Raw genomic sequence first — 27,732 nt, 5'->3', positions numbered from 1 at the left:
AAGGCTACAGAGTTATTTGTTTTTTAAAAACAGATTAAACTTTCTCTACCTTTTTAAGATCATTTTAGCTGCTACTACAGATCCACAACCAGAGGTGAAAAACTGTTTGTTTTTATGGTATAAAAAGCTAGTGGTTGTTTGTTAGTGGTAGATATTATCTAAATCAGTGTTTTTCAACCCGTTTTCATCTAAATGACTGGAAGACTATCTTCACTGTTTGAATTCTTAATCTTTTAAGTCTCCCTTGAGTTCGAATAATCTTAAGGTAGAACAAAATTCAGGTCTGAAATGACACTTAAGGCTTTAATTTATTGGGGAGAAGGGTTATGAAGCCAGATAGCTATTCTTAAAAACAGTGTGCAGAAAATGCCATATTTTAAAATACTCGTAATTGTATTATTTACATTACATTGACTTTAAAAGGGACAAGAACTTAATGAATATCAGTTATTCTGTTTTTAAAGAAAAGTGTGAAACATATGACATCAAATGTTCTTTTATGGCTTTTTAGAAACTTGTCTTTACTAAAAACTGAATATTTAATAGACATATTTTTTGCGCCTTTCCTTCCAGTTTGAGTCCAGTGGTTAATTGGGCCAAAAGAGGGATGGCAGCCCTCGGATCACTCAGGCTTGATCTACATTAGAGTTAGGTCAATGTAAGGCAGCTTATGTCAACCTACTTATGTCAGTGTACACACTACAGCCTTCCTCCCACTGATGTAAGTGCCCTACTACATCAACATAATAAGTCCACCTCCACAAGAGGCGTAGGCTTGTGTCGGTGTAGTTAGGGCAACACAGTATCTGTGTAGACACTGCATGTTACTTACATGGTCTGTTGGCTGTCATTTTTGTCATTCATCCATGCTGGAGCCGCGAAATTGAAAAGAAAGTGGTCTGTCACCCCAAAATGGGTGGGGGGCTCCGGGGGAGCCAAGTTGTGCACAGTGGGCTCCCCGCTCTGAGCCGGGAGCGCACTCCAAACTCCCAGTGGAGCGGGGGAGCCGAGAATCCAGACAGCCGACAGGCTTCCGGCACAGAGCTGCGTGTAGAACTGCCAGCCCTGGCTCTCAGGCTCCCACACTGTCCCTCTTAAGTCAGTGGAAGTGCTCCTGGTGACAGAAAGAGGGCAGTGTAGACAGAAACCTGTAATTATTGTGGTGGCTAAAAGTCAACCTATATAGGATTTAAGTTTGTAGTGTAGACATACCTTCAGCAATTGTTCTCCTGTGTATTTAAAACCTTACTTAAAACAAAAGGCTTGTCTACACTACAGATTGAGGTTGACCTACAGCCACTGCAGTAATTCAATCAGCTGTTGATGTCCACACTACCCTCCTTCTGCCGGTGGTGCATGTCCTCACCAGGAGCACTTGCATCGACTGAAGTGGGACATTGTGGGATACTGACAGCTGTGTGGGGCTCACAGCTGGAGCCCTCCATCCACCCCGGTGTGACAGCCTGAGCTGTGAACCCCACCTGGGGTTCAATTTCACATCAGGAAGCCTACCAGCAGTGGAAGTTAACATTCTTGTCAATTTCACAGCTCCAGCTGAGTGAGGGGCTGCAGAGGTGAGGCAGTGACAGCTGTGAAACTGATAAGAATGACAGCCAGTATAAGTAACAGTGTCTACCGGGACAATGCATCTCCCTAACTCCACCAACATTAACTCCACCTCCATGAGAGAGATAGTGCTTATGTTGGTGTAGTAGACCACTTACTTTGGCAGAAGCAGCATTCTAGTGTAGACACTGACATAATTAGGTCGGTGTAAGTTACCTTAGGTTACCCTAACTGTAGCATAGGCCAAACCTTTGTAAGTAGCTGAAATAAGTGGCCTGCTACAGGAACATAACTACCAACAGTGAAATTGTCAGTTTCATGGCTCCAGCTGTGAGCAGCAGGTTGCTGGGAGCAGGGACAGTCCTGAAATTGAGAAGCCTGCTGATAAGCTCCATGCTGTGAAATTGAGCTGGCTCCAGGCTCACAGCTCAGGCTGTCACCCTGGGGTGGGTGAGGGGCTCAAGCTGTGAGCGCTGCACAACTGTCAGTGCCCCACAAGTGCTCCTGGTGAGGATGCGCACCACTGGCAGAAGGAGAATAGTGTGGACACCAACAGCTGATTGAATTATTGCGGTGGCTGTAGGTTGACCTAAATAGTGTCAACCTAATTTTGTAATGGAGACAAGTCCTTTGTCTCTGAGGGTATTAGGGGAATGCATCCTATAGGTTTCCCTTTGGACAGTACATTCAATGATTCTTTAACTAATCAGAGGAGGTCATATTGATGAGAGACGCTAACCCTCTCCTATCCATCCCCTACGCTGAGCGTGCTGTTTCTGCAGACTCTGACTTCCAGTTTCTACCTATTTAGAGAGGAAAGTTTGAAAAATCTAACTTTGTTTTCCACAGCATACTGACTTTCTTAAAAAAAAAAAAAAAAACCCACCACCAATTTCTGTATAATAATGGTGTTTTCCCCCCCAGCACCAATAGACTGAAAAATATCCTGCTGAGTGAGAAGATGTGAGTTTCTTCCTTTTAAGAAAGAGCCACCCCATATTGGGACCAGATAAATCAAATCCATATTGTGGATTTTCCTACAAAATATCATAAACATCAGCACTTCAACTATCTTCTATGCTCTAGCAGTTTTATTCCTGTTTTGCTAGTTGGGATAAAAATATATGAAAGGTACAGTGGTACTTACATATCTAACTCTTTCCAGTTACAGATGTTCTAGCTTGATGGACTGACTTTACTATATTGTACCGTCAAGGGATTTAGCTGCTAACTGAAAATTCAGTGAGCAGAAAGCATGCAGTGATAAAACTCTGCTAGAATGCCATTGGACTGTTCCATAAAACTTGTTTCAATGACTTTCATAATACGCTTTCTTGACCTGATGATTATTCCTTTTTAGAAATAATTTTACTACACTCTCAATAATTGGTTTGTTAAAGCTACATCAGACACTTCCTGTCTAGAGCACTGAGATAAATGTGATGCAATCTCTAGCACATTTTGTGAATACTTTATCTGATGACAGAATACAACTGTTTCCCTTTTCTAATGTTGCCCATGCACTGCTTATATCATTTTTTCTTTAAATGAAATGTGAAACAAAATATTACACACTAACAATCTCACTTTTTTACAGTATAACTGTAAAACTGCATAATAAATTGCAGTTTTTTATATGTCAGAAAAGTAATGATGTCTGTTTTTCCTCTGTAGATATAAATTAACCTTCTTCTAAAAGGAATTAAACAATGGAACCAGACATAATTCGGATGTACTCTTCTTCCCCTCCACCACTTGACAATGGCGCTGATGATGATGATGATGAATTTGGGGAATTTGGTGGATTCTCTGGTGTTGGCACTTCTGGCGTAGGTTTTGCTGATTTTGATGCACCAGACTACAGTAATTCAAAGGAGGAATTTATACCCACAAACCATTTTATGCCAATTCATGATTACTCTGACAATGGAGATAGCCTTGCAACTTTTAACTCTGTTAAAAATGGTAAAGTTAAAGACTGCACTGCAGAACTTCCTAAACCTGCTAAAGAACTCTCTGATATATCAACTAATACCAGCAAAGAAAAATGTAAATCTAGAACTTCAGGTACTTCCTTTGATGTAAATCTGGAAGATCTAAAGAGAATAGGGGAACAAAAAGAGAACATTGGGAAAGCAGAGGGTTTCTCCTCTGAAGGCATTAGAACTGATATGAAAGTTACAGGCCAGGACCAGCAAATAGACACTTGTAATGGTGAGAAACTCCCATGTCTAGAGATTCTAACAAATGGTTTTGCAGCACTGGATTCTGTAAATCCTCAGGGAATAGAAGATCTGGACAGCGTCAGTGACTCAAAGGGACTAAAAACTACTAGCACTCATAGCACTGAGTTAAGTTTAGACTCTTTGCCTAGCCCAGCTGAGGATTTTGCAGATTTTGCTGCATTCTCAAACAATGAAACAATCCATTTAGAAGAACCAGGACATAAAATATGCAAAGTTTTTAATGAAACAGAAGCACTGAATGTACAGGAAAACCATATAATAAATAGAGTGGCTCAACAAAGTATTACAAAGGAAGTGTCTTCAGATAGAAGCTATGAATATGAAGGAGAGACTTACACTGAAGATGAGCAGGCTTGCATTTCAGAAACCAGTTTAGTAGATGATGAAGTCGGTAGTAATTGTGAGCAAGACCCTACAGCACTGGAACATAATGACTTCATCATTTGTAGCACACCTCAAACAACGGAAATTTCAATAGGCACTACTGAAAATGCAGAAAACACTGGAAGGCGAAAATATTGTGACATTGGGAACAGCAAAGAACTTGATTTTTCTAGGGCTAATGATTCTTCAGAAACAGAAAGTATCAACTTTACTAAAATTCAAAACCCCACCACTGATCCTGCAGAAGAAACTGATTTGGGTGATTCTGAAGATGTAAAGAATGGTGAAAGTAGCATTGAATTTCTGTCTTGTAGTGATACAAATGAAAATGATTTTTGCACAGTCAGTGGTGCATCTCCCGCTTTTATTAGCGATACTCAAGAGTCAGTGAATGATTTAAGTTTAGAAGAATCTTCTGAACAATCTGCACGCTTCAGTGAGCCAAGTGGTGAATTTGGTGATTTTAGGGATATAAGTATTGTGTTAACTGTTGACAAACAAAGGTTAGGTCACTCTGAACTAAATCAGACATTAGAATATAGAGCTACCAATATGCTTTCTGACTTGGAAGTCCCACCTCTTGCTGAGTTGGAAAACGGAGAGAATAGTGAATTTGGAGAGTTTGATTCAGTGCCAAAACCTCAAGATGAGTGCAGTGCTATTCAGGACTCTGACGACTTTGCAGACTTTAGTTCAGCTGGTTGTAACGAAGCTGCAGAATGGAATGCTTTTGAAGATGAACAGAAAGAAAGCTGTTGTTGGGCTGCTTTTGGAGATGAACAAGCTGCTGAATCTCATTATAGAAAAGAGACATGGCAGTCACATAGGACAGATCCATCTCTTAGTATTGGCAGCCCAGTGACCCATCAGACTGACGGTGTTGCGTTGGCATCTTTAGAGGGAGCTGTCAGTCGGCAAGGATCAGCACCTTCAATTCAGGTAACTTTCTATATTTTGTCCCTTTTTTGGATTTTTTTGAAATTGCTTTATAAGGCTTACATCACCGTGTCCCTATTTTAAAAATAATCCATTGTGCATACAGTTCTTTCCCAGTGCACATTTTTGAATATATATAAAGCAGTAGCTTTTGTGTATTTCACAAAGAATACTTGTTACGAGAATTTTTATTTGGTTTTTGGAAAATGTATTCCTTCCACAGATGTATTCCTCTGACAGATGTAGAACTCCTTTGAAGTTTCCATTATGGAGAGGCACTTAGAGACTCACCAAATGTGTCATTTTTCAGCTGTTCCATAGATGGACTTACTGTTTTGGTGTATAGAAACAGCTTCAGTGGTTTTCATTATCATTTGATGTACAGATGCAAAATAATACAATGGTGTTCTTTTTAAATCAATACTCCTTTTAAAAAATTGTTTTAAAGAGAGTAATTGAAAGCTGATAGGTCTCCTAGTCCCTGAAATGTAGTCTGTTAAAATAAGTGACTGATAAACTGATCACCAATCTTAATCTTTTTTTAAAAATCTTATAACGTAAAGTGTTTTCCTAAGACTTTTACTTGTCACTTAGTTCCTGTTCGTGTTGTCCTCTCTGACTTCCTCGTCATGCATAGTCAATCTGTTACAAAATTGTTCCTGGTCTAGTAGTAAAATATGAAATTCTTTCCCTAATGCTTTAAATCTTAAGGTCACACTAATTAGAAAATTAAAGGGTCAATTGTTATGAAAACTCCTATGTAAAACACTAATTTGTGGGGGGAGGGAGGTTAAACATTATGGCAAAGGTATTAATATTCAAGAGTGATTTCTTTTGATCACTGCTATACCTAAGCAAGAATATGGGGATAGATGATTCTTCAAAAGATGCTGGTAACATTCATTGCATTTTTGCCTTATTGCTAATTGTGTAACTAAATACTAATTTCTAACTTACTAGCTGGGCTTTTTCTTCAGTCATCTGGTTCTCTTGCACCAGGGTAGATGTTTGAATGTAGTTGTACATTCTTGACTTCAGAACAACTGTACTGAGTTTAAAGCTCCCTTTGCTGAGCATGTGCAGTGTAGTTGTAGCTGTGTAGGTCTCAGGACATTAGAGAGACAAGGTGGGTGAGGTAATTTTTTTTTTATTGCACCAACTTCTGTGGGCAAGAGAGAGAGAAGTTTTTGAGACAGAGTTCTTCTTCAGGTCTGGAAAAGGTACTCCGAGCATCACAGCTAATTGCAAGGTGGAGCAGACTGGTTATGCTAAAGAATTTGTTCCACCTTGCATTTAACTGTGATGCTAAGTATTTCCTTATCTAATTGATAGCATTCTGTATTTGTGTGCTCACTCGATGTGATTACTGTTTTAAATGCAAAAACTATACCAGTACTGTATAGTGGCATGGTTGAGATCCTTTCATGGAGGGGAAAAAATGAGTTATTTATCAGTAGCTGGAGTCTTCCAAATGTTGACTTCACCAATCGTCCTTCACTCCTGTTTCTCTCTGGAATCAGGGAACAGGTAGCGAGGTTGCTGTGTCTTCTGAATGTAGTATTAGAGCCATAAACTGCATGAATCAAGGGATGTAGCACTGATCTATGCTAACTGCTTTAATGATTCTGGGGGTCAATTTTGATGTTGGCTTAACTACAAAAGTTGGCTCAAGTGAGGACTGTATACGGAGAGGAATTATAAGTAACCTAGTTTTGCCAGTAACATATAGATTATAAATTGAGGGCGTGGGAGAGTTTAATTTAATGTTGTTAGTGGTAACCTAGAGCAATGTTTTTGTAAACATAACTAGATCACAAAGGCACAACCAGGGTGTTTGAGGACAAAATGAAAATCTCTGCTCTGAACTTATTTGTTTCTGTCAGAAATTTAATTTCTGCAATATTAAACAGATCATCAGTGTCAAGTACTTGAACATATAATTTAATTGTTGCTGGAATTTTTAATCAGGGCAGCCTCCCTTTAAAATAAATTGTCTAAAATTGCAGTTTCTGAATGGGATCTTCCACACTTCTTGTTGCAAGTAGACTAAGAAGTTGCACAACTTCATCTGTACATTGCTGAAAACTGATATTTTGACAAATCCTTTTTAATGGGACATAAAAATAGTTTCTTCTCTCAAAACCAAAGGCTGATGGACAAACATTACATAAGCTGTTTAATATTTAAAACTTACAAAGCATCCAGTAATGTCTCATTTTGACTGTGAAGATCCAATAACAGTTGTTGCAATATAGTCTAGGCCTCCTTTTTTAAGTATAAGGTCCTATTCTGATCAATATATAGGGTTAGACGTGATACTGCACATAAGCTTCTTGGGGCAGAGGCTGCCATCTTCCATGTCATGGATGCGCTGAGCACGTTGACGGTGCTTAACAGTTAATCTAATTCACTGATTGCCACTCAACAAAACCAATAAATCATTTGTTCATAGCCTGCACCATACATCTCAACACTCAGGTATGTCCTATTTCTTTTTAAATTATGCAGAAAAATCCATTACCACGATGTCATAAATATAAAGGGAAGGGTAAATCCCTTTAAGATCCCTCCTGTCCAGAGGAAAAATCCTCTCACCTGTAAGGGGTTAAGAAGCTAGGATAACCTCATTGGTCATTTTGGTCAGGTGCCAGTGAGGTGACAAGATACTTTCAAAGCTGGAGGGAGGGAGAAAACAAATCTGTCTGTCTGTGTGATGCTTTTGCTGGGGACAGAACAGGAATGGAGTCTTAAAACTTAGTAAGTAATCTAGCTAGGTATGCGTTAGATTATGGTTTCTTTAAATGGATGAGAAATTAGACTGTGCTGAATAGAATGGATATTTCTGTCTGTGTGTCTTTTTGTAACTTAAGGTTTTGCCTAGAGGGATTCTCTATGTTTTGAATCTGATTACCCTGTAAGGTATTTACCATCCTGATTTTACAGAGGTGATTCTTTTTATTGTTACTACTTTTTTTTACTGTTTCTTCTATTAAAATTCTTCTTGTAAGACCTGAATGCTTTTTTCATTGTTCTTAAGATCCAAGGGTTTGGGTCTGTGGTCACCTATGCAAATTGGTGAGGATTTTTACCAAACCTTCCCCAGGAAGTAGGGTGCAAGGGTTGGGAGGATTTTTGGGGGAAAGACGTTTCCAAACAACACTTTCCTAATAAAATAAATCCAGATAAACGTTTGGTGGTGGCAGTGGAAGTCCAAGGGCAAAGGGTAAAATAGTTTGTACCTTGGGGAAGTTTTAGCCTAAGCTGGTAAAAGTAAGCTTAGGAGGTTTTCATGCAGGTCCCCACATCTGTATCCTAGAGTTCAGAGTGGGGAAGGAACCTTGACACACGAACATTTAAGATATTTAAGAACAATCCTCCCACTTCCCAGCACCTGTGAAAAATAATGCTAATAGTTTGGTAGGTTTCTATAGATACCTCCATAGACAAGTTCCGTATCCTGAAAATACCCTCAGTCTAGGGGCCAGGTCTTGCGAGCCTGTACACGGATAATTCCTCTGACTTCAGTGAAGTTATTCAGATGAGTAATGGCTCACAGAATCAGGCACTCTATAGAAAGCAGAAAAACAAATGAGGAGGGATGGAATGCAATTTATTATAGGCAGAGCTGGCAGCAACACCTATAATTAAAGTTGGCTAACACTTTGTTACAAGGCCACGTAATCAGTTGCTTGTAATTTGCCAAACTTGAAACATTTGGGGAGATGGAAGAGGTATAAAAAGGGACAAGCTGGATGTTGTGTGTTGCTGGGGAGCCGGGGTGGGTGGGTGCAGGGAATGGGACAGAAGGGTCTCTATCCACTAGAGTACACTTCTCTCCAGAAACTTCAATAGAATCCAGGATTCCAAAATCAACACCTCTTTGCTGTCTAACAATTATCTGTGAAACCCACTCGCAAAATGTTTTATTTCCTGCCCATGACTGGTCCACACAGAGATTAACAGCTTACTACTGTCGCTTGTTCCTCCATTAGCTCAGCCCTCTCCTACTTGTGCTGTGGATCTAAAGGTGCCAACCCCACAGATATCCCAGGGGAGGGTCACTGTGGTTTCACAGGATGGAATTTCTGTTTTACAGTTTGCTTTTTAAAAATTTAGGAAACGACATAGAAAAGATCTTAAGGGTACAAAGTTAAGCACTTAAACCTAGGCAATGCCAGAATGCAGGTTGCCTGCGCAACATTAATTCTGCTTCCTAGTGCATATAATGCTCTTTTCCCACCTCCTGCCGCCACACAGGACCCCTGCCTCATGCAGTGTACAGGATTGGCAGTGCTTGTGGAATGAATTAGGGTTGTGTAGTGAGAAAGGGGTCTGTAGGGCCCCTTCCTCATTTATTGCAGGAATTGGAAGGCAAGGGACTGCAGGAAGAGAGAGACTGTCTTGTGGTTAATACCGTTGGATGCCACTTTGGAAAACTAGCTTCTATCCCCTTCTTTGAGTTCCTATGTGATCTGAGCAAGTCCCTTTAACGTCAAACTTAAATTTAACTTAAACTTTTCACAGGTGTTTGCTAATTGTGTGTTCATTTTCTGGATCCCCACTCTGTCACACCTGGTGCCTGATTTGAAGAAGTTTTGTTTGTCACTGTCCCTAGGTAGGCTGCCCTTTTAGATCCTCTTCCAGTCCTCCTGAGTGCACCTCTTGCAAGTGGCAGGTCCATCCCTCCATATCTCTTTGGGCTGAGATGCCACAATCTAAACATTATCTGACTGGATCTTTGGGCCCCTCCTTGGGTGCCAGCTTTGTTACCTAGCAGATCCAACTGGGCTTGGACCCTGCCAGAATTGCCTTTCAGGAGTCTATGCAGTGATACAGAAGCAGCGTGTACAAAACAAAGTAGGAATTATTTGCCCAAACAATACACAGAATGTAAAGAAGTAGATTTAAAAATCAGAGACATAAACGCCTATTGTCTTACCTACACTTGGCATCTCTTCTCTCCCCCCCCCACCCCCCAAGTCCTAGGTAGACATGACTTAGCCTTGTTGTCCCTTGTTCTGTGGGCACCAAGTTACCAGGGCTGGATTAACCTTTTGTGGGCCCTCATGGGGGCAGTGGAGCATGGCATGGGGAGGCCGGTCCCTGCAGTGAGGGTCTGGCCAGGGGCAGTGGGGCATGGCATGGCAGGGGTGGCCCTGCTCCACCCAGTGCAGTGCAAGGGCACTGGTTACAAACCAGCAGTCGCCAGATGCACACTGGCCCCCCCGGCCCTGTGGTACCAGCATGCCCCTTCCCCGTGGGGGCAGGCCCATGCCGCACTGCCCAGTGCTCCACTCATAAGCCCCCCTCCCCCCCAAATGCACAGTGCCCTGCACACCACCACCTCTACCCAGTGCCTGCCTGCCCGCAGCCCCATCACAACTGTCCAGCACCCCCACACCCTAGTGCCCCAACACACACAGACCTCACCCAGCACTCTCCAACATACCCCTCACAGCCCAGCACCCCAAAACAGACTCCCCAGAGACCCACTCCCCAAGCCCTGCCCCCTGGCCGCACTCACCAGCCCTGCTGAGCTAGCGCAGAGCAGGGATCTCCCCTCCCAGTACAGTGCTATGGGGCAAGACAGCTGAAGCTCAGGAGCATAGCGCAGCCCCGGGACCCCACCCAGCCCTGCCTGCCTGGCACTGGTGCTTGTGGCAGAGGAGGCATTTCCTTCCAGGGGCTGTGGGGGGGCAGCCACCGACTTCCCCAGCCCGCTGCTTCTGCAGAGTACCAGGGAGAGGTGGGCTCCAACCCCGGGGAAAGTGGAAGTGGACAGTCAATCACTGACCTGGAGCAGTAGTGGCTGAGGGCTCCTCTCCTCTGCCAGTGATGAGGGGGGCAGAGAGGAGCCCTTGGCTGGCTGGCCACTGAGAGGAGCAAGCAGTGGGCGGGGGGGGGGGTGGAGGGGCAAGGAATCGGGTGCAGTCGGAGGGCGGGGCCAGGGAGAATAGAGAAGCCCTGGGCCTGCTGGCCAAGAGGAGTGAGTGGGGAGGTGGAGAGGAACCAGCGGCTCAGGTTGCAGTGCGAGTGGAGCAGGCTGGGCTGGGGGCCCCATTTAAGTGTGGGCCTGGTGCCACTGGCACCATTGTAAACCAGTACTGCACGTTACAGCTTGCTTACTGCAGACTCTGGCTCTCTATGTCAGCCCTGCTGCATGCTGACTCTCTCTCTCTTTCAGCTTCCCACTGAGCTGATACTTCCTTTCTCCCTCTCTGCCAGGGCACTTTCTTTAACCCTTGAGAGTCTTTTGATCTCAGCCCTAGCTTTGGGAAGAGAAAAATATCTTTATCTGTATGGTTCCAGCAAGGTAGTTTCTTCCCTCAACTGAGGCCCAGCCATTGTTTTAGTTTTTTTTTTAAGGCAGGTACCTGAAAGACTGCTTTATCTGTCATTGTTTTGCCCTTCATGGGTTCCTTAACAACCTCCCTTTACAGCAGAGGTGGGCAAACTTTTCGACCCTATAGCCACATCTGGGTGGGGAATTGCATGCAAGGCCATGAATGTAGGGCTGGGGCAGGGGGTTGGAGTGTGGGAGTGGGTTCAGTGTGCAGAAAGGGGCTCGGGGCAGGGGATTGGGGTACAGGAAGGATGGGGAGTGTGGGAGGGGGCTCAGGGCTGGGGGTTGGGGTGTAGGGTGCAGGAAGGGTTTGGGGTGCAGGCTCCGTCCCGGCGCCGCGTACCTGGAGCAGTTCCGGGGTGGCAGAGGCGTGCTCCAGGGCCAGGGCAGGTTCCCTGCCTGCCTGCCTGCCCTGGCCCCATGCCGCTACCGGAAGGCCAGCACCACATGGTTCCCTGTTCCCGGCCAATGGGAGCTGCGGTGGGAGGTACCCACAGGCGAGGGCAGCGTGCGGAGCCCTTGCCCCCCTTTCCCCAGGGGCCACAGGGACATGGTGCTGGCCGCTTCCGGGAGCGGCGTGAGGCCCGCGGTGCCATGGGGGTGGCAATCCTGTGGGCCGGATCCAAAGCCCTTATGGGCCAGATCTGGCCCACGGGCTGTAGTTTGCCCACCCCTGCTTTACAGCTTTCTTTGGTTTAAACCTGTGCATTCAATCAGGAAATAATATTAAACTGAACAGGGAAACCATGTGATACAAAATATTCCTGAGAAATAACTCAGATATTGTCCCAGTTTGGGTAACTGAGCACTCATAATTGCAACTGAAGTTGATTCGAGTGGTTCTGTGTAACATAAAGTGCTATAAAATTTCCTAAGTACTCAGTAAAAATCAGGCCATAGGCATATTAAGTTGGACCCCCAAAATTAGTGGACACTTGTAACAATTTTGGGTATGACCTTGTGGTTCAGTTCTCCATCTGTAAAATGAGGATAATACCACCTAATTTCACAAAGGTTAATTTATAAAGATAAATTCATTAATATTTGTGAAGCTCTCAGGTGCTTTAAGTTTCCTAAAAATAGTCTGGGGGAAATGAGTAAATCTGAACTGAGTGCTGAATTTGAATGGTGTCCAGTAAATAAAACATGGGGATACAATGAAAGAAAAGGGACTGGAAATAAGGTATACATTTTTAATAGTGAGGTGGATTCTCCATCACTGGCCATTTTAAAATCAAAATGATGTTTTTTCTAAAAGACATGCTCTATATCAAATAAATTATTTTGAAGGAGTTCTATGGCCTGTGTTACACAGGAGGTCAGACTAGATGATTACAGTGGTCCTTTCTGGCCTTAGAATCAATGAATCTCTGAGGATAGAAAGAAATATTGAATAGCTGTCCATTCAGTGAGCACCATCAGTTCTATGCACTGAATGAAGTGGGGGTTTTATGGAGAAATAGTATGTAATCATGTAACTGAAGGCTGTATCACAACATACATGGGGATGAATTAAGGTTGCATTGGCACATATTTAAGTTCAGATACATTGTAAGTTTCACAAGTTAAGCTGTAACCATACATAACAAGCTGTGCCTGTTACTACTGCTTATTGTTGTCAGCAGGGGTTTCTCATTGAAGCAAAGTTCTAAAGTCTGCTAGTAGTAAGTATATCAGCAAATGAGCCATTAAATGGCTTCTCTGAATGAAGGAAACTATACTTTAAAAATGAAAGTCAAGTAAGTAATTAAAAATGGTTTACTTTATAACACACACAGTTTGACTAGGAAGGACCTGGAAAAGAAGACAAAGTTGGATTTCAGAGTAGCAGCCGTGTTAGTCTGTATCCGCAAAAAGAAAAGAAGGACTTGTGGCATCTTAGAGACTGACAAATTTATTTGAGCATAAGCTTTCGTGAGCTACAGCTCACTTCATCAGATGCATTCAGTGGAAAATACAGTGGGGAGATTTATATACACAGAACATGAAACAATGGGTGTTATCATACACACTGTAACGAGAGCGATCAGGTAAGGTGAGCTATTACCAGCAGGAGAGCGGGCCGGGGGCGGGGAGGAAGACCTTTTGTAGTGATAATTAAGGTGGGCCATTTCCAGCAGTTGACAAGAACATCTGAGGAACAGCGGGGGAGGGAATAAACATGGGAAAATAGTTTTACTTTGTGTAATGACCTATCCACTCCCAGTCTTCATTCAAGCCTAAGTTAATTGTATCTAGTTTGCAAATTAATTCCAATTCAGCAGTCTCTTCTTGGAGTCTCTTTTTGAAGTTTGTTTTTAAGAATTGCCACTTTTAGGTCTGTAATCGAGTGACCAAAGAGACTGAAGTGTTTTCCAACTGGTTTTTGAATGTTATAATTCTTGACGTCTGATTTGTGTCCACTGATTCTTTTATGTAGAGACTGTCCAGTTTGGTCAATGTACATGGCAGAGGGGCATTGCTGGCACATGATGGCATACATCACATTGGTAAATGTGCAGGTGAACGAGCCTCTGATAGTGTGGCTGATGTAATTAGGCCCTATGGTGGTGTCCCCTGAATAGATATGTGGACACAGTTGGCAACGGGCTTTGTTGCAAGGATAGGTTCCTGGGTCAGTGGTTCTGTTGTGTGGTGTGTGGTTGCTGGTGAGTATTTGCTTCAGGTTGGGGGGCTGTCTGTAAGCCAGGACTGGCCTGTCTCCCAAGATCTGTGAGAGTGATGGGTCGTCCTTCAGGATAGGTTGTAGATCCTTGATGATGCGTTGGAGAGGTTTTAGTTGGGGGCTGAAGGTGATGGCTAGTAGCTTTCTGTTATTTTCTTTGTTGGGCCTGTCCTGTGGTAGGTAACTTCTGGGTACTCTTCTGGCTCTGTCATTCTGTTTCTTCACTTCAGCAGGTGGGTATTGTAGATGTAAGAATGCTTGATAGAGAACTTGTAGGTGTCAGAGGGGTTGGAGCAAATGCAGTTGTATTGTAGAGCTTGGCTGTAGACAATGGATCGTGTGGTGTGGTCTGGATGAAAGCTGGAGGCATGTAGGTAGGCATAGCGGTCAGTAGGTTTCCGGTATAGGGTGGTGTTTGTGACCATCGCTTATTAGCACCGTAGTGTCTAGGAAGTGGATTTCTTGTGTGGACTGGTCCAGGCTGAGGTTGATGGTGGGATGAAAATTGTTGAAATCATGGTGGAATTCCTCAAGGTCTCCTTTTCCATGGGTCCAGATGATGAAGATGTCATCAGTGTAGCGCAGGTAGAGTAGGGGCATTAGGGGACGAGAGCTGAGGAAGCGTTGTTCTAAGTCAGCCATAAAAATGTTGCATACTGTGGGGCCATGCGGGTACCCATAGCAGTGCCGCTGATTTGAAGGTATATATTGTCCCCAAATGTGCAATAGTTATCTGTGAGGACAAAGTCACAAAGTTCAGCCACCAGGTTTGCCGTGACATTATCGGGGATACTGTTCCTGACGACTTGTTGTCCATCTTTGTGTGGAATGTTGGTGTAGAGGGCTTCTACATCCATAGTGGCTAGGATGGTGTTTTCAGGAAGATCACCGATGGATTGTAGTTTCCTCAGGAAGTCCTCGAAGATAGCTGGGAGTGTAGGGCCTGTGGAGGGAGTCTACGTAGCCAGACAATCCTGCTGTCAGGGTGCCAATGCCTGAGATGATGGGGTGTCCAGGATTTCCAGGTTTATGGATCTTGGGTAGTAGATAGAATACCCCTGGTCGAGGTTCCAGGGGTGTGTCTGTGCGGATTTGTTCTTGTGCTTTTTCAGGGAGTTTCTTGAGCAAATGCTGTAGTTTCTTTTGGTAACCCTCAGTGGGGTCAGAGGGTAATGGCTTGTAGAAAGTGGTGTTGGAGAGCTGCCTAGCAGCCTCTTGTTCATATTCCGACCTATTCATGATGATGACAGCACCTCCTTTGTCAGCCTTTTTGATTATGATGTCAGAGTTGTTTCTGAGGCTGTGCATGGCATTGTGTTCTGCATGGCTGAGGTTATGGGGCAAGTGATGCTGCTTTTCCACAATTTCAGCCCGTGTACGTCGGCGGAAGCACTCTATGTAGAAGTCCAGTCTGTTGTTTCAACCTTCAGGAGGAGTCCACCCAGAATTTGGGTTTGTGATAGCTTTATGGTATCTTGTCTAGAAGAAGACTTGGAAAAGAGTATTCAAAAAGTTAGTAAACCTTACAACTAAGTAACAATAGTTTAGTCTTAATTATCCTGTTTTTTCCTGTCTGATAGTTGAAATGGTAACGTAACTTATTGGGAGGGAAAGTAAATTTTACTCAGTGTATTTTAAAAAAAAAAATTGTTTAAAGTTTATTTTTGTTCAATTAAGTTAAAATGTACGTAACTTAAACAGATGGAAGAGAAGTTTTGTTTGCTAAAGATTCAGTACCCTCTTCTATTAAGGAATAAGAGCTTACAATAAACATGCAAACCAGGAAAACAAGGCTTGACATTCCTGATGATTTGTTTTCGTTTTTTTTAAAAAGCAGGAAAAAAGGTTATCCATCCATCCTATTCCCTTTTGTGGATAACTTTTTACTTAATTTTCAGTTTGCTCAGTAGTTCACTGTAAAAGCTTTTTAGTGTCACTTTAAAAATACCACTTATTAGAAAGAGGCATGGAATATTTTTTCTAAAAATACCTTATATTATTGAAAAAATTGTATTATTTATGTTTGTGATTTATACTAGCTATTTACTTTTTCAACCTTTGTGCTTTCACAGTGAAAACAGACTGTTTTCACTTTCTGATTTGCATGTACCAGCTTAGTGTTGTGAACAGCAAATGCTCTCTTGGAATATTTAAAACAAACAACTGTCTTTGCTGAATCTTTTAAAGAATTCACAAAAACACCTTACATTTAGATTTGTCTTTTAAAATGTTTAAATATGGGAACAGAAAGGGAAAACTAGTTTTCTTGTCTGTAAGTTTGGCTTCTACCTGGATGGATATGTTGCTCTGTCATAACGAATGGAAATTTGTCTCTGAAGTGCTTCTGTGAAGACTCTGCTCCTTCCAGATGGAGTCCACACCGAAGAGAAAGGGGTAAATTGTTAGAAGGTGTTTGAAAGGAAGTTTGTTTCTGGGGTAAAGAATCCTTTGAGCTTTTAGATAACAGGTTGCACCAGCTTAACTAAGGTGGTGTTTAAAAAAAAAAAATTAGTTAAATGTGTGTAGCACTGTGTGTGAACTATTGCATTAAACCAACTTTATGACCCTGTTAAATTGATGCAAGAGTGTCCAAATTAGGAGAGTTGCAACAGTTTTTAAATCCATTTCCAAACCTATTTAGTTAAGTCAGTGCAAAAACTGTATAGGCCAGTTCTTGCAAAAGACTGTCTCAGAAAGCTACTCGCCCCTTTGGACACAAATATACATGGTCAGTTTAGCATAAATCCCAGCACCAGGAGCTTCCAATTTTATTTAACAAGAAAACTTCTGCTTTTTGGACAGAAATATTTGTGAATTAGGTCCACTGCTCTGGACAGATGTCTAACATTGGAGATGCACTTTAACGTTCTTTACTTTAATCCAAATTTTCTCTTCCTTGGCTTCAGGCCATTGCTCCTTGGTCTTCATCTTCTGAGACCAAATAATTCTCTTTCTTCATTTAACTTGTGAACTTGAAATTGTTATAAGATCATGTCCCCACAAACCCTTTTCTCGTCTAGATATATAAATTTAGCTGCTTTATTCTCTTCATATGCTTTTGCCTATGCATCATTTTGTTGGTTTAATCTCCATAGTCAGACCTGAACGTGTAAGTCTTTCAAAAGATTTTTGTGCAGTTAAAGCTAAAACCTTGAATTGCAGTTATCTTTAAAATCCCTCTGTTGTTTGGATCTTTTACATAGGAGGGACTCTCCCTTCCATGCCTCTCCTTCTGTTATACCATGGCAACTGGGAAGCAGTCTTACACTTGCTATATTTGTACAACATTGAGCTTGTGGCAAGGTGCTCAGTGGAGGGCCCCCCTCCCACGCTCTTTACTTTCAAAGTAACATCTGCCAATGGAGACCAAATTTGTTGCCTTTCAGGGCAAGTTGCAAGGTCTCTCCATTCATTACCCAGGCTGTGAAGGGAAACGGAGGTGTTGAGGGGGAAGGTTTTTAATTTATTATCACTGAAACTCCAAGACTGTGGTTTTGGGATTAACTAGTATTCTGTTTTCTTTGGGCCAGTGTAGATTTATTATATAAAATGTTTTATTGATAGCCTATGGGTGAGGTGCATTGTAAAAAGAGAAGAAATAGTGTACACCAGGCCCTTAGTTTTTTTAAGAAGATATCGTTAAGGGCCTAATCCTGTGCTCCTTGCTCATTTGAATAAGGGTATACAATTGTGTCCTGTGTTTGGAATTTGGCTACTACCAGTTCTTGCCTTCTAATTTTAAAATAAAAATGCTAACCATAAATTCTGTGGAAATTGGAGAGATGGCAACACTCAAATATAATGAGTGGCCACCTTCAGAAGCACTTGTACAATATGAACCAAAATCCCTCTAAAGAAACATTGATACTAATGCTAATCAAATAGTAGGTAGCACTTTAATAGCCTTTCCAAACAAGAAATGTTATAGAAGTACATTAAACTAATACTTCATAGTTGAATAGAATAAAAAAATCTACCCTATTGTGCGTGCATTATTGCAGCAAAATAGCCTTCAGTAAGAGGACCTTGAAACAATTGACCACATATATACCATATGCAGTTAATAGGCACAAAAGGTCTAAGTTATAATGCCCATGACCCTTAGAATAGATATAACTGCTTTGACCCATTTGAGGGGGCACTTATTAAAATTTATTAATCCTGGAAACTAAACAAATTAATCTTTGATTCTTTTTCATTGCCTGGAATATCATAGTTATGGCTTAACTCTCTTAATTCTACTTGTTGATTTACAGGGCCAGCTCTAGGTCTTTTTGCTGCCCCAAGCAAAAAATTTGCCGTCCCAAGCTCCGAGAGCGCAACTACCCCGGGGGGGGGGGGGGAGAGGAAGGGTGGCAGAATGCCGCCCCTGGAATCGTGCCGCCCCAAGCACGTGCTTGCTTTGCTGGTGCCTAGAGCTGGTCCTGTTGATTTAAGAACCCCTCTTTTCTCCTCAAATTGTAATGGTGCATGTGTGCAGAACTTTCAGGATCCATAAATACATTTAGTGCCACAAAAAAAGTGCAAACAATTTGTTCTATTCAACGGATGTCATATTAAATTTTAGAGAGACAAGGTGGGTGAGGTGATATCTTTTATTATAACTTCTGTTGGTGAGAGAGTCAAGCTTTTGAGCTACACAGAGCTCGTGAGGACAAGCTTGTCTCTCTCACCAACAGAAGTTGGTCCAATAAAAGATATTACCTCATCCACCTTGTCTCTCTAATATCCTGGGACCAACACAATTACAACACTGCATATTAAATTTTAGGAAGCATACTTGCTGCCGTGTCCAAGCATTTTAGATAATGTTTCATATTGAATAATTAGATTGTGATTTTTTTCATCTTTATAGTAAGTTATTGTATAACTAGATCATCCAGGAAGACCTAGTACTTGTACACAATGTGTGTATATATATATTCCACTATTTTTTTTTCTCCAGTAAAGCATTTGGGTGGGATTTATGGAGCAAAAAGGAAGTAGTTCTAAAATAGCAGCAGAATTTTGCAAAGTGTTTATTTTTTGATAACTCCCTTTCCACCCAGGAGTTGCCAACACAGTGTCATATTTCCAATTAAATGAATAAGTGTAGTTGCTCCCTTTAGAGCTATTGCCATTGTTCCCTTGATGTACTTGGGTTGCATGAGTCCAGGGAGCTGGAATTCTCCCCAGTTCAGATCTCCTGATTTTCTATGGAAACCTTCCTACTTTCCACAGTACATCACCTATAAATACTTGGAGATCCTTCTAAATGTTTTTGTAAGACTTAAATAGATAAAAGCATGTGCCAAGGATGTTACTGCAGCCTTGGCACAATATTATGTCTTCCTCTCTCAAACTTTTATATCTGAATTTTTATGTGGGTGCTGGCAATAGCCTGAGATGAAGTTCTATTATTAAGGGCTCTTTGTATTGTATTCCTTCTCTTGCTGTCATCTGCACTGCCCTAAAATCAAACCACCAACTTAGACATTGACCTGGTTTTCTGAGTGGCAGTAGGTATTCACAGTGGCAGGCACTTTCCTTTTGTAGATGGCTTGTTACTTAAGCAAACCTATTCTTAGTCATTACACCATGGGATTTGAGTATATTTCCAAATCTTGACCTTTTCCAGGGAAACTTGATGGTGTGCTACTTTACCAATATGGCTGGACACCTCTGCTGCCTTCATAGTGAGCATTGCTGTGCATTTCTGATGGATTGTAGCATATATCTTAGGAATATTAAGTAAACGTCAGTAGTCTGTAAAAGATCATTGCAACTGAGGTAGTTGCACACAGAGTATAATATTTACATTTGAAATAGATTGTTTCTTGTAAAAGCACTAACAGAAAAATTCTAAAAGGAAATAATTAGTAGTGCATTACATTATTTTTAAGCCTGTCCATCAAAAAAGGTTAAGGATAAACAATATGTATGGACATGTCTGCCTTGTTTAAATATTTGTGCCACTGAGGTGCTTCAAAGGGAGTGGAAGTCATTTGCAAGTCCCCTGCTGCAGATTCACTCAACATGGGAAAATCCCCAGTTTGAAGAAAACCCAGCTCTTGTACCTCCTTGCCTCTGCCCTTGGTGCAGAGGAGTGTGTCAGAAGCAGGAGAGTGGCTGGAGTACATTGTGCTCTGGCTATCCTCAGTTGGCATATAGTCCCTTGTGGACTTTAACCTGATGGTGCAAATCAGAGCAGCCTCCAAGCTGCTCTAACCTGTCCTTGGGGGAAGAGTATCAGGGAGTAATAACTGGTTCTCATCTTGCGTTTTTATGTCCACTGCTCTGTGTAACTATGTGGTGGAGGGGAGCCATCCTTACTAGGCACTCCCTGAAGCTTGGACCATAACTCAAGCTCCTCTTCTGCTCTCCCTGGGGCTCCCACAGCCAAACAGACTATCAGAAATGGAACAGCCAAATGCTAGTCTCTTCCCTGCTGTGCAATGCAGCAGTTGGACAGACAGGGAACGGCAGAGCAGCTGCAACATGGCAAGGGCCATGTTGGAAATGTAAATGAAATGGTAATAAGGATTACAAAACCTGAAGGGATAGTTATTTTTTTTAAAAAGCACCACACCTGTCCTTTAAAAATACAAAAATTTGTCGTGGTTTAACAATTTTTTCTACACAAAAAGTTGACGCTGAAAGTGGCTATACATCAAATGCATAGAGTAAATTGGAATGTGTATTCTCTGATTTTTCAGTTGCAATAATCTTAGGTGTTTGTTATAATGGTGGTAGGTCAATATTCAGAGAAATGTGGGGTTTTGTTGTGTTTTGCCCCTCAATAGGCTTTTCACTGAAGGTAAAGCTGTCAGGCTCACTCACTCCAGCACCTTTTAAAGGATGGCCTAAAAATGTCCCAGCTTCTGTAGGAAGGCAAAAGATATGTTAGAGGAGGCACTCCACTGCCTCACTAGCCCACAGAAATCATCAGAAAACCTTTTGGTCAACTGTTAATGAGAAGAGAATGGAGTTACTGGGAGAAAGGCCAAGATGTAGAGCAGTGATATAGGTTAACTTTTTATAGAAGAGCTAAAAATAGAAAATTGGGCTAATGATTATATAAAAATACACTAAATAATCGGGGGGGGGCGGGAATAATATAGGCAAAGTTCATATTTTGAAATGATTGTGTGGAAAAACTCACGTTGCATCCCCTTCACCCCTCCATGATATTTATCTATTTAGATTGAAGCTCTTCAGCTAAATTGGGATCTCTTATTTGTAACATGCCTAGTGCACATTTGGATGCTACTCAAATCTCTAATAATGAATACTCTTTGCAAAGCACACAGTATTTGGAAGTATTATGGAAAGAGTAAGTGTTGCATAGCAGGTGCTCATATTTATACTATTAGCCTGTTAGACTATAAACTAAGCATGTTTGGCCCAGGTCAGTACTTTGATGGAGACCTGATAAATACCTAGATGATGTAGGAAATAGATCTATTCCCTGTGAATTGGTATTGAACCAGTCCCCTGTTGTCAGGGGGAACGTTGCTGTTTCCAGCTCTGTATTTTAGAGGACATTCAAAACCAACATCTTGACCACTTGTGTTCAGTAAAGATCTGACGGTACTTACCATACGAATGAGGGGCATTAACGCGCACCCTAACTAAACATCACTTGGAATACTTGCTGCATATTTTTACTACCGATATTCACCTTGCAGTTTCAGCTAGCTATTGTAATAACTTCTTGTGTCAAACCTATCGCAGTGCTGCCAGTGGTGGGTATGTCACTTACCTACCCCTCAGTTGTGATTCTTAGAGTTGTAAAGAGCTTTGTGATCCTCTAACAAAAGTTATTATGTAAAAGTGGATTATCATTTTATTTGAATGCTACTTTGAAACCTATGTATAGTTTCTCATTTGTCACACTCATCAGATTTTTTTCTTTATTTTTGGAACAAGCAGTTAAAGAAAACTTGAAATACTTTTCTTTGGTGTTTGTTTGTTAGACAACGTTGCTAAGCCGTTTGGAGCGAATGTTTGAAGTTTGCTTTCCTTCCATACCTGTTCTTGAAACAGAAGAAGAGATAATTTCCTTGAGCCTTTTTCTGGAAGCAAGCAACAAACAGATGAGAACAGGGGAGACTTCGGCAAACAGTGGGTAAGAAACACTAATATGGCAAACTTAAAGAAAATCAAGTGAATAAAGCTGCTTTTAGTAAGCCCAGGTCTTTACGCAGATTATAACTTAAAAACATGTAGTGATGTATGTCAAATTCTAATGTTTCTGTAAGTGTTTTTAGAAATTATAGGGTAAAAGTTAATCATTGTAGTTCAGTATGTCTGTTTCAGTGACCACATGTACTGGTAGTATTTCATGTAATTGGTGGTTTCTCCTCTACTTTTAAGTGATGTCTAAATGAGATAGTTAATTAGGATGTAGCTTATTACTTACACTTGTTACAAATTGCTGTATTAATTCATGCGTTGATGAAGTCTAAGTAGGCCCTGTTCTGTCTGCTGAGGGCAACATTTTCCAATTATAAGTCTGAATAATAATTGTTCTGAGAACACTATAGCAATTTTAGTTCCCCTGAGTACTAGTGTTTGGGCACAAGTTTAATTGGAATTTATAATGTCAGTCACATTAATAATTAGAATGTGTCTAAAGCTGCTGAGTCATATGATTCTTCCTGTTGATGATTTGATTTATCATGGGCTGTTTAGGGAACTTATGGAAGTGTGGACAGAGCTGCAGGATATCCATGATTCGTATGGATTGAGATATCAGTGGGGTGGCTCCCACAGCAACAAAAAGCTTTTATGCTCCTTGGGAATCGACACAAGAAATATTGTGAGTTTATCTATAAAACTTTTAACTGTTTCTTTAGGTGAGCTGTAGTAAATTTAGTTCTGCATGCCTATGTTTCTTTCTGAATGATCACCTCTTCATAGAAGACCTACATTAAAATGAGTTTTCGTGTCAGTATACGTTAGTACTACAGCTTCAAATTTACTACAGGCAAATTTATATTTCCAGTATAAAGTTGTTAAAAGAAAATGAAAACCTTGTTTGGTTATAAATTCATATGGTCTATGCTCTGATATGAATCTCATAAATATAACCCTAATCCATTGACCCATATTTTAAAAGATATTAATTTTATTTATGATTAAGACAGAATGGGAGAACTGCTTAAGTCATCCATCTTTTTTTATCAGCTCTTTACAGGCAACAAGAAGCAGCCTGTTATTGTACCCATGTATGCAGCAGGACTGGTAAGTACCATAGTATGCTTCCCACAAAAACTGTGTATATTCCATAAAAGTATAATCAAATATATAAAGTGCCATTAAGCACCAAACAAGCTGAAAGAGATTTTTGTAGTGTGCTCAAACACTTGTTGGGCATCAATAGAGTTGTTAGGGAGAGAAGCTTGCAAAACATGTAAATAACTTGCTTTATTTGTTTAGTAAATTATGCTGAATGATCCAATCTCATTTTGGTGAGAAGAAAAGATTATAATGCAATATGTTAAGGTGTGTATAGGCTGAATAATGACTTTTAGCTTAATCCCATTTTAATATTTAGTGAAAATCCATGAGATTAGAATACAGCTTTTAAAATATTCAAGAAAAAACCTCAGTAAAGAAGTTTAAACTGGCAGGGTTAAATCCTCAGTTAGGAAATGGCAATGTGAACATAGGAATTGCCAAAGTGGATCAGAGCATAGGTCCATAAAGTCCAGTGTACTGTTTCTGACTGTAACTAGTACTAGATGCTGCTGAGGTAAATTCAAGAAAACCCTTTGTAGACAATTATATTACAAAGCAAAGTTTCTTCCCCTATCCCCATCAAACATTATTCTTCTTGCTCATGTAACCATTACTCTGATCCCTAGTACATAAGTCTGAGTACATGATCACATGCTGTTTCTCAAATACAATATTTTTTTCAACATTCTTAGATACATGTGTATCTTCTTGTATTGCTATGCACTATTCCATGTCTGTCAATCAATGAAAGTCCTGTATGTACAAGATCTGCAGCGATTGAGTCAAGGGCTCCTATGAATTTCTGCCTCGTTCAAGGAACACATACAAAGTGGGCATCAGGCCATGTGTCCTTATAGGATGTGCTCCACGGACATCATAGACTGCCTTTGCTCTGAAAGTTGCTTTAAAAAAATAGCAACAGTACGTGAAGGAGGTTTTTCCCTTCAGTGTCCTTTGAAATCTAAAGTAAAGTTGTGTGATGATCTTATCCATTTTCATTTAAGAATTGCAGTAATTTCTCCATGTTGTCCTGTCTGGCATCTCATACACCTGACAATATCTGTAATAAGACAAACATTGACAGACCAAGAATCATAATTTTTCTGATCAGAGTTTTAAAAGCTTTTTCTGTTTATGGGAATTTTATTTTTTTTTAAATGTTAATATGTAGTCTCCTTATAGAAGAAATTACAACTGTCTGATACATATTATGCTTACTGTTACTTACCAGGAAACATTTTAATATAAAGATTCACAACAGTTCCTTCAGACTTGGATTTGTCAAGCCTATTTGTGCACTGCTTTGTACCAGGATATGCCTACTGTAGACTATAGAGGGAGTTTTAAATCTCTTATTAATGAGCAGTGGCTTATCTTGTGTATATTTAGGAGCAGGACCATCTATTGTACCGGTAAGGTGTGTACTTGGCCAATAATATGCACAGTATTAGTCACCCATCACAGCAGCTCATGCCTCATAGTAATCTTTATGAAATTCTTGTTGAAAATAACATCATAGAAGCCACTCTCCTAAATTTTATTTATATATAATATACATGCACACGTGTGCACATAAATGAGTTAGTTGCTAAATATAAATAAGCAGTATGCAGATGGACTTTTAATGCAAAATGACTTAGTACCTCCTCCTACCCCACAGCTTCAGATGTTCCCTCCATTCTGAAACTAAATCTAGTTTCTTTGCTGATCCAGTGAGTTTGGGTCCTGAACATTAATTTCCTAGAACCACTTGACCATTGGACAAGCTAATTTTGGTGGCTAACTTACACAATTTCAACGATATGTGGAACAAACCCATGGTTTAGACATGCTTCTGTGAGAACAGAAGTCTTTTGTATGTCTGAATGCAAATTATGCCTGTGACTACACCAATTTTTCTCACTTATGTGCAAAAGAGCTTGAGAGTTCAAAGCCTACTCAGATCATTGTGCTAGGCCTTGAGCACTTGATTCAGAATGAAAAGCACTGTTTCATTGACCTCTCTGAGATTTTAAAACGGATTTACATCCTTGGCAGTAGTAATAGCAAATCACACTGAAAATAAGGTATTGGAGACAAAATCATGTTACAAAATGACTCAATTCTTATAAATAACCAATTTGTTTTGGGTGGTTAAATGGAGTAAATACTACTATATTCCTTTCTCCTGTGCCACTTGATCCTTGTGATAGTCCACTTACAGCAGGGAGGGAAAATGTCATTTAATCATGGAACAGTATCTTCTAACTTGTGTAATATTACTGATAGTAATAAGACTCAGTTAAAGGGTTTGGGTCTCCATCGTTTACTGTAAAATGGTCCCTATGATCCACTAAATAGAGCCGAACGAGATCTTAAAACATTGAATATGAAAATAATCCTAGAAACAATGTTTGGGAGCCACCTATTTCAGAATATTACTATTTAGTACCATATTTTCTGTCTTTCAATGTCTGTGTAGTTCTTGGCATGTATGTACACATGACTCTTATTTTTTTAGGGTATGTTAGAGCCTACCAAGGAACCTCTGAAACCAATATCTGCTGCAGAAAAAATAGCTTCCATAGGACAGACTACCCCTGTATCACCAGAGATGAGCACATGTACATCTGATCAGTTCCAGGTAAAAAACTGGAAAGCAGGGTGCCTGATCTAGCTTTATAATACTACAGTTCTGGGTTCCAGGGCCAAAGGAATCTGAACATATAAAGGAGTTTTCTCTGTATCACAGTAAATCCCACCTTGGATCCACCCCATGTGTGTCTGGAAGGAGTCCCGAAGCTGTCTCTGGCTGCCAGCCACTAACAGGGAGACCTGCATTTGCTAAGAGCCCTGATGACCTCTAATACCTCTAATGATTAGCTGCTTTCTAACAACTGACTGTGAATGAGCTGCTGTTGTGATTGTGAAGTGTGCCATAGCAGCTGGCCCTCTTCTGGCTAATGTTTTTCATTCAAAGTTCTCTCTGGGTTTCTTGTACTTTCCCTATCCTTAGTGCCCTTTTCTTTTTGTTTTCATATTTTCTTTATGGAGCAACTTTTACCTGTCTGACAGAAATTTCTTAAACTTTCTAAAGCATAGTTTTAAACATGTGCTTGTTGCACTGTGTTTCCTTTCTCTCTTTCCCTTTATTTTATCTTACAGAATACATAGGAAGCAGCTTGGCCAGTTAAAGAAATGCCCTGAGTGTAGTCATAAAATGTCCATTACTGGCATGTGTGACTGTCTCCAACATCTGTCAGTGGAACATTCTGGAGCATCTGAGTCAGTGGGACATACTGAGGCATCTAAATCATGAACATGTCACCTCAGTTTTGCTCAGCACAGATTCAGAGAATGAGGTTCAATCCAAACATCCCTCAGAGTTCAGATCAAGTAAATTAAACCCCTCAGCTCCTTTGATCATGCATCAGGCCCGTGACTTCTGATTGAAAAAACATCTTTAATTCTAGTTCCAGTTGTTCTGGTGCTTAGTCAAGCCACTGGATCGAGCACTTCACGTCTTATTGATCTCCATTAGCTGCTTGTTCTACCTTGTTGACTTAGGAATAACACAGAACTATCATGTCCTGCTGGTGGTGAACGTATTTTTCGCTGTTGACTCCATTCAGAACAGTCAGTACCGTGGGTGCTCCAAGTGCATCTGTGTTTATGCTTATATCTAGTTATCTCTGTCTTTCTATTCAGCACCATCAGTATCAATACTGGCCAGATTTGACTCTTGTTTCAGCAATCAGTTCATCCCCCATCTAGGTTTGTTTGCAAGTCCTATGGCAAGACTCAGCACCTCCGTTCCCCACTCTCTTCTCCTTCCCTTGACTCCCCTTTTTAAAAAAAAAAAAAAGTTGTCGTCTAGGGATCTATCTACATTCCTCCCCAGTTTGATCGAGTATCTTCTACTTTGTATTATGGACATCTGTTGACTACTTTGGTGGAGTCTGAAGTTATCCTCATCTCAGCATTCAGGATAACTTTGTGCTTTCTTAGTTGCTTAAAGAAATACCTGGTGAAGTTTGATCTTCAAGAGTAGAGACCTGCTGTGAACTAGATCTTTAGAGAGAATTACCAGGTATTCTTTTTTGAAGGTATTTATCACAGCAGATCCACACATACACCTCTTCTCCATTGTGTTGGAGGTAAAATGTAATGACAGAATATATTTTATGCCTTTAGCTATTAGCTGGCATTCTGCTTTGATTAAACTCAATGAGATGAGCTCTTAAAAGGTCCTGTTAATTGCATGAAGGGCCACTAGAACTGCTAGTGATGACAGATGCACGCTGCCCTGCTATTGGCCACTGGCCAAAGACAGCTATGGAACCCCCTTCAGTACATGTAAATGATCCAAGAATGAGATCTAAGAACAAGAA

General features: G+C 40.9%; 1 protein-coding gene across 6 annotated transcripts in view; it reads left to right on the top strand.

The window, feature by feature from the left end:
• AFTPH (aftiphilin) overlaps positions 1-27,732 on the top strand; it is a 57,917-nt gene that overhangs the window by 14,708 nt on the left and 15,477 nt on the right. For all 6 annotated transcript variants that reach the window (XR_014711061.1, XM_084624666.1, XM_084624668.1 and 3 more), the window contains 5 exons: positions 3,241-5,135; positions 22,096-22,247; positions 22,814-22,940; positions 23,309-23,365; positions 25,863-25,985. Coding sequence is in view for 5 of the 6 variants with exons in the window: in XM_084624666.1 (XP_084480792.1) it covers positions 3,276-5,135; positions 22,096-22,247; positions 22,814-22,940; positions 23,309-23,365; positions 25,863-25,985 (2,319 nt within the window). In the remaining variant the exon portion in view is untranslated. The remainder of the gene's footprint in view (positions 1-3,240; positions 5,136-22,095; positions 22,248-22,813; positions 22,941-23,308; positions 23,366-25,862; positions 25,986-27,732) is intronic.

The sequence above is a fragment of the Lepidochelys olivacea genome, assembly GCF_965140295.1.
Source record: "Lepidochelys olivacea isolate rLepOli2 genome assembly, chromosome: 3".
In the NCBI taxonomy this organism is placed as follows: Eukaryota; Metazoa; Chordata; order Testudines; family Cheloniidae; genus Lepidochelys; species Lepidochelys olivacea.
The sequence above is the reverse complement of the archived record's forward strand: the minus strand, read 5'-3'. Positions and strand labels throughout refer to the sequence as shown.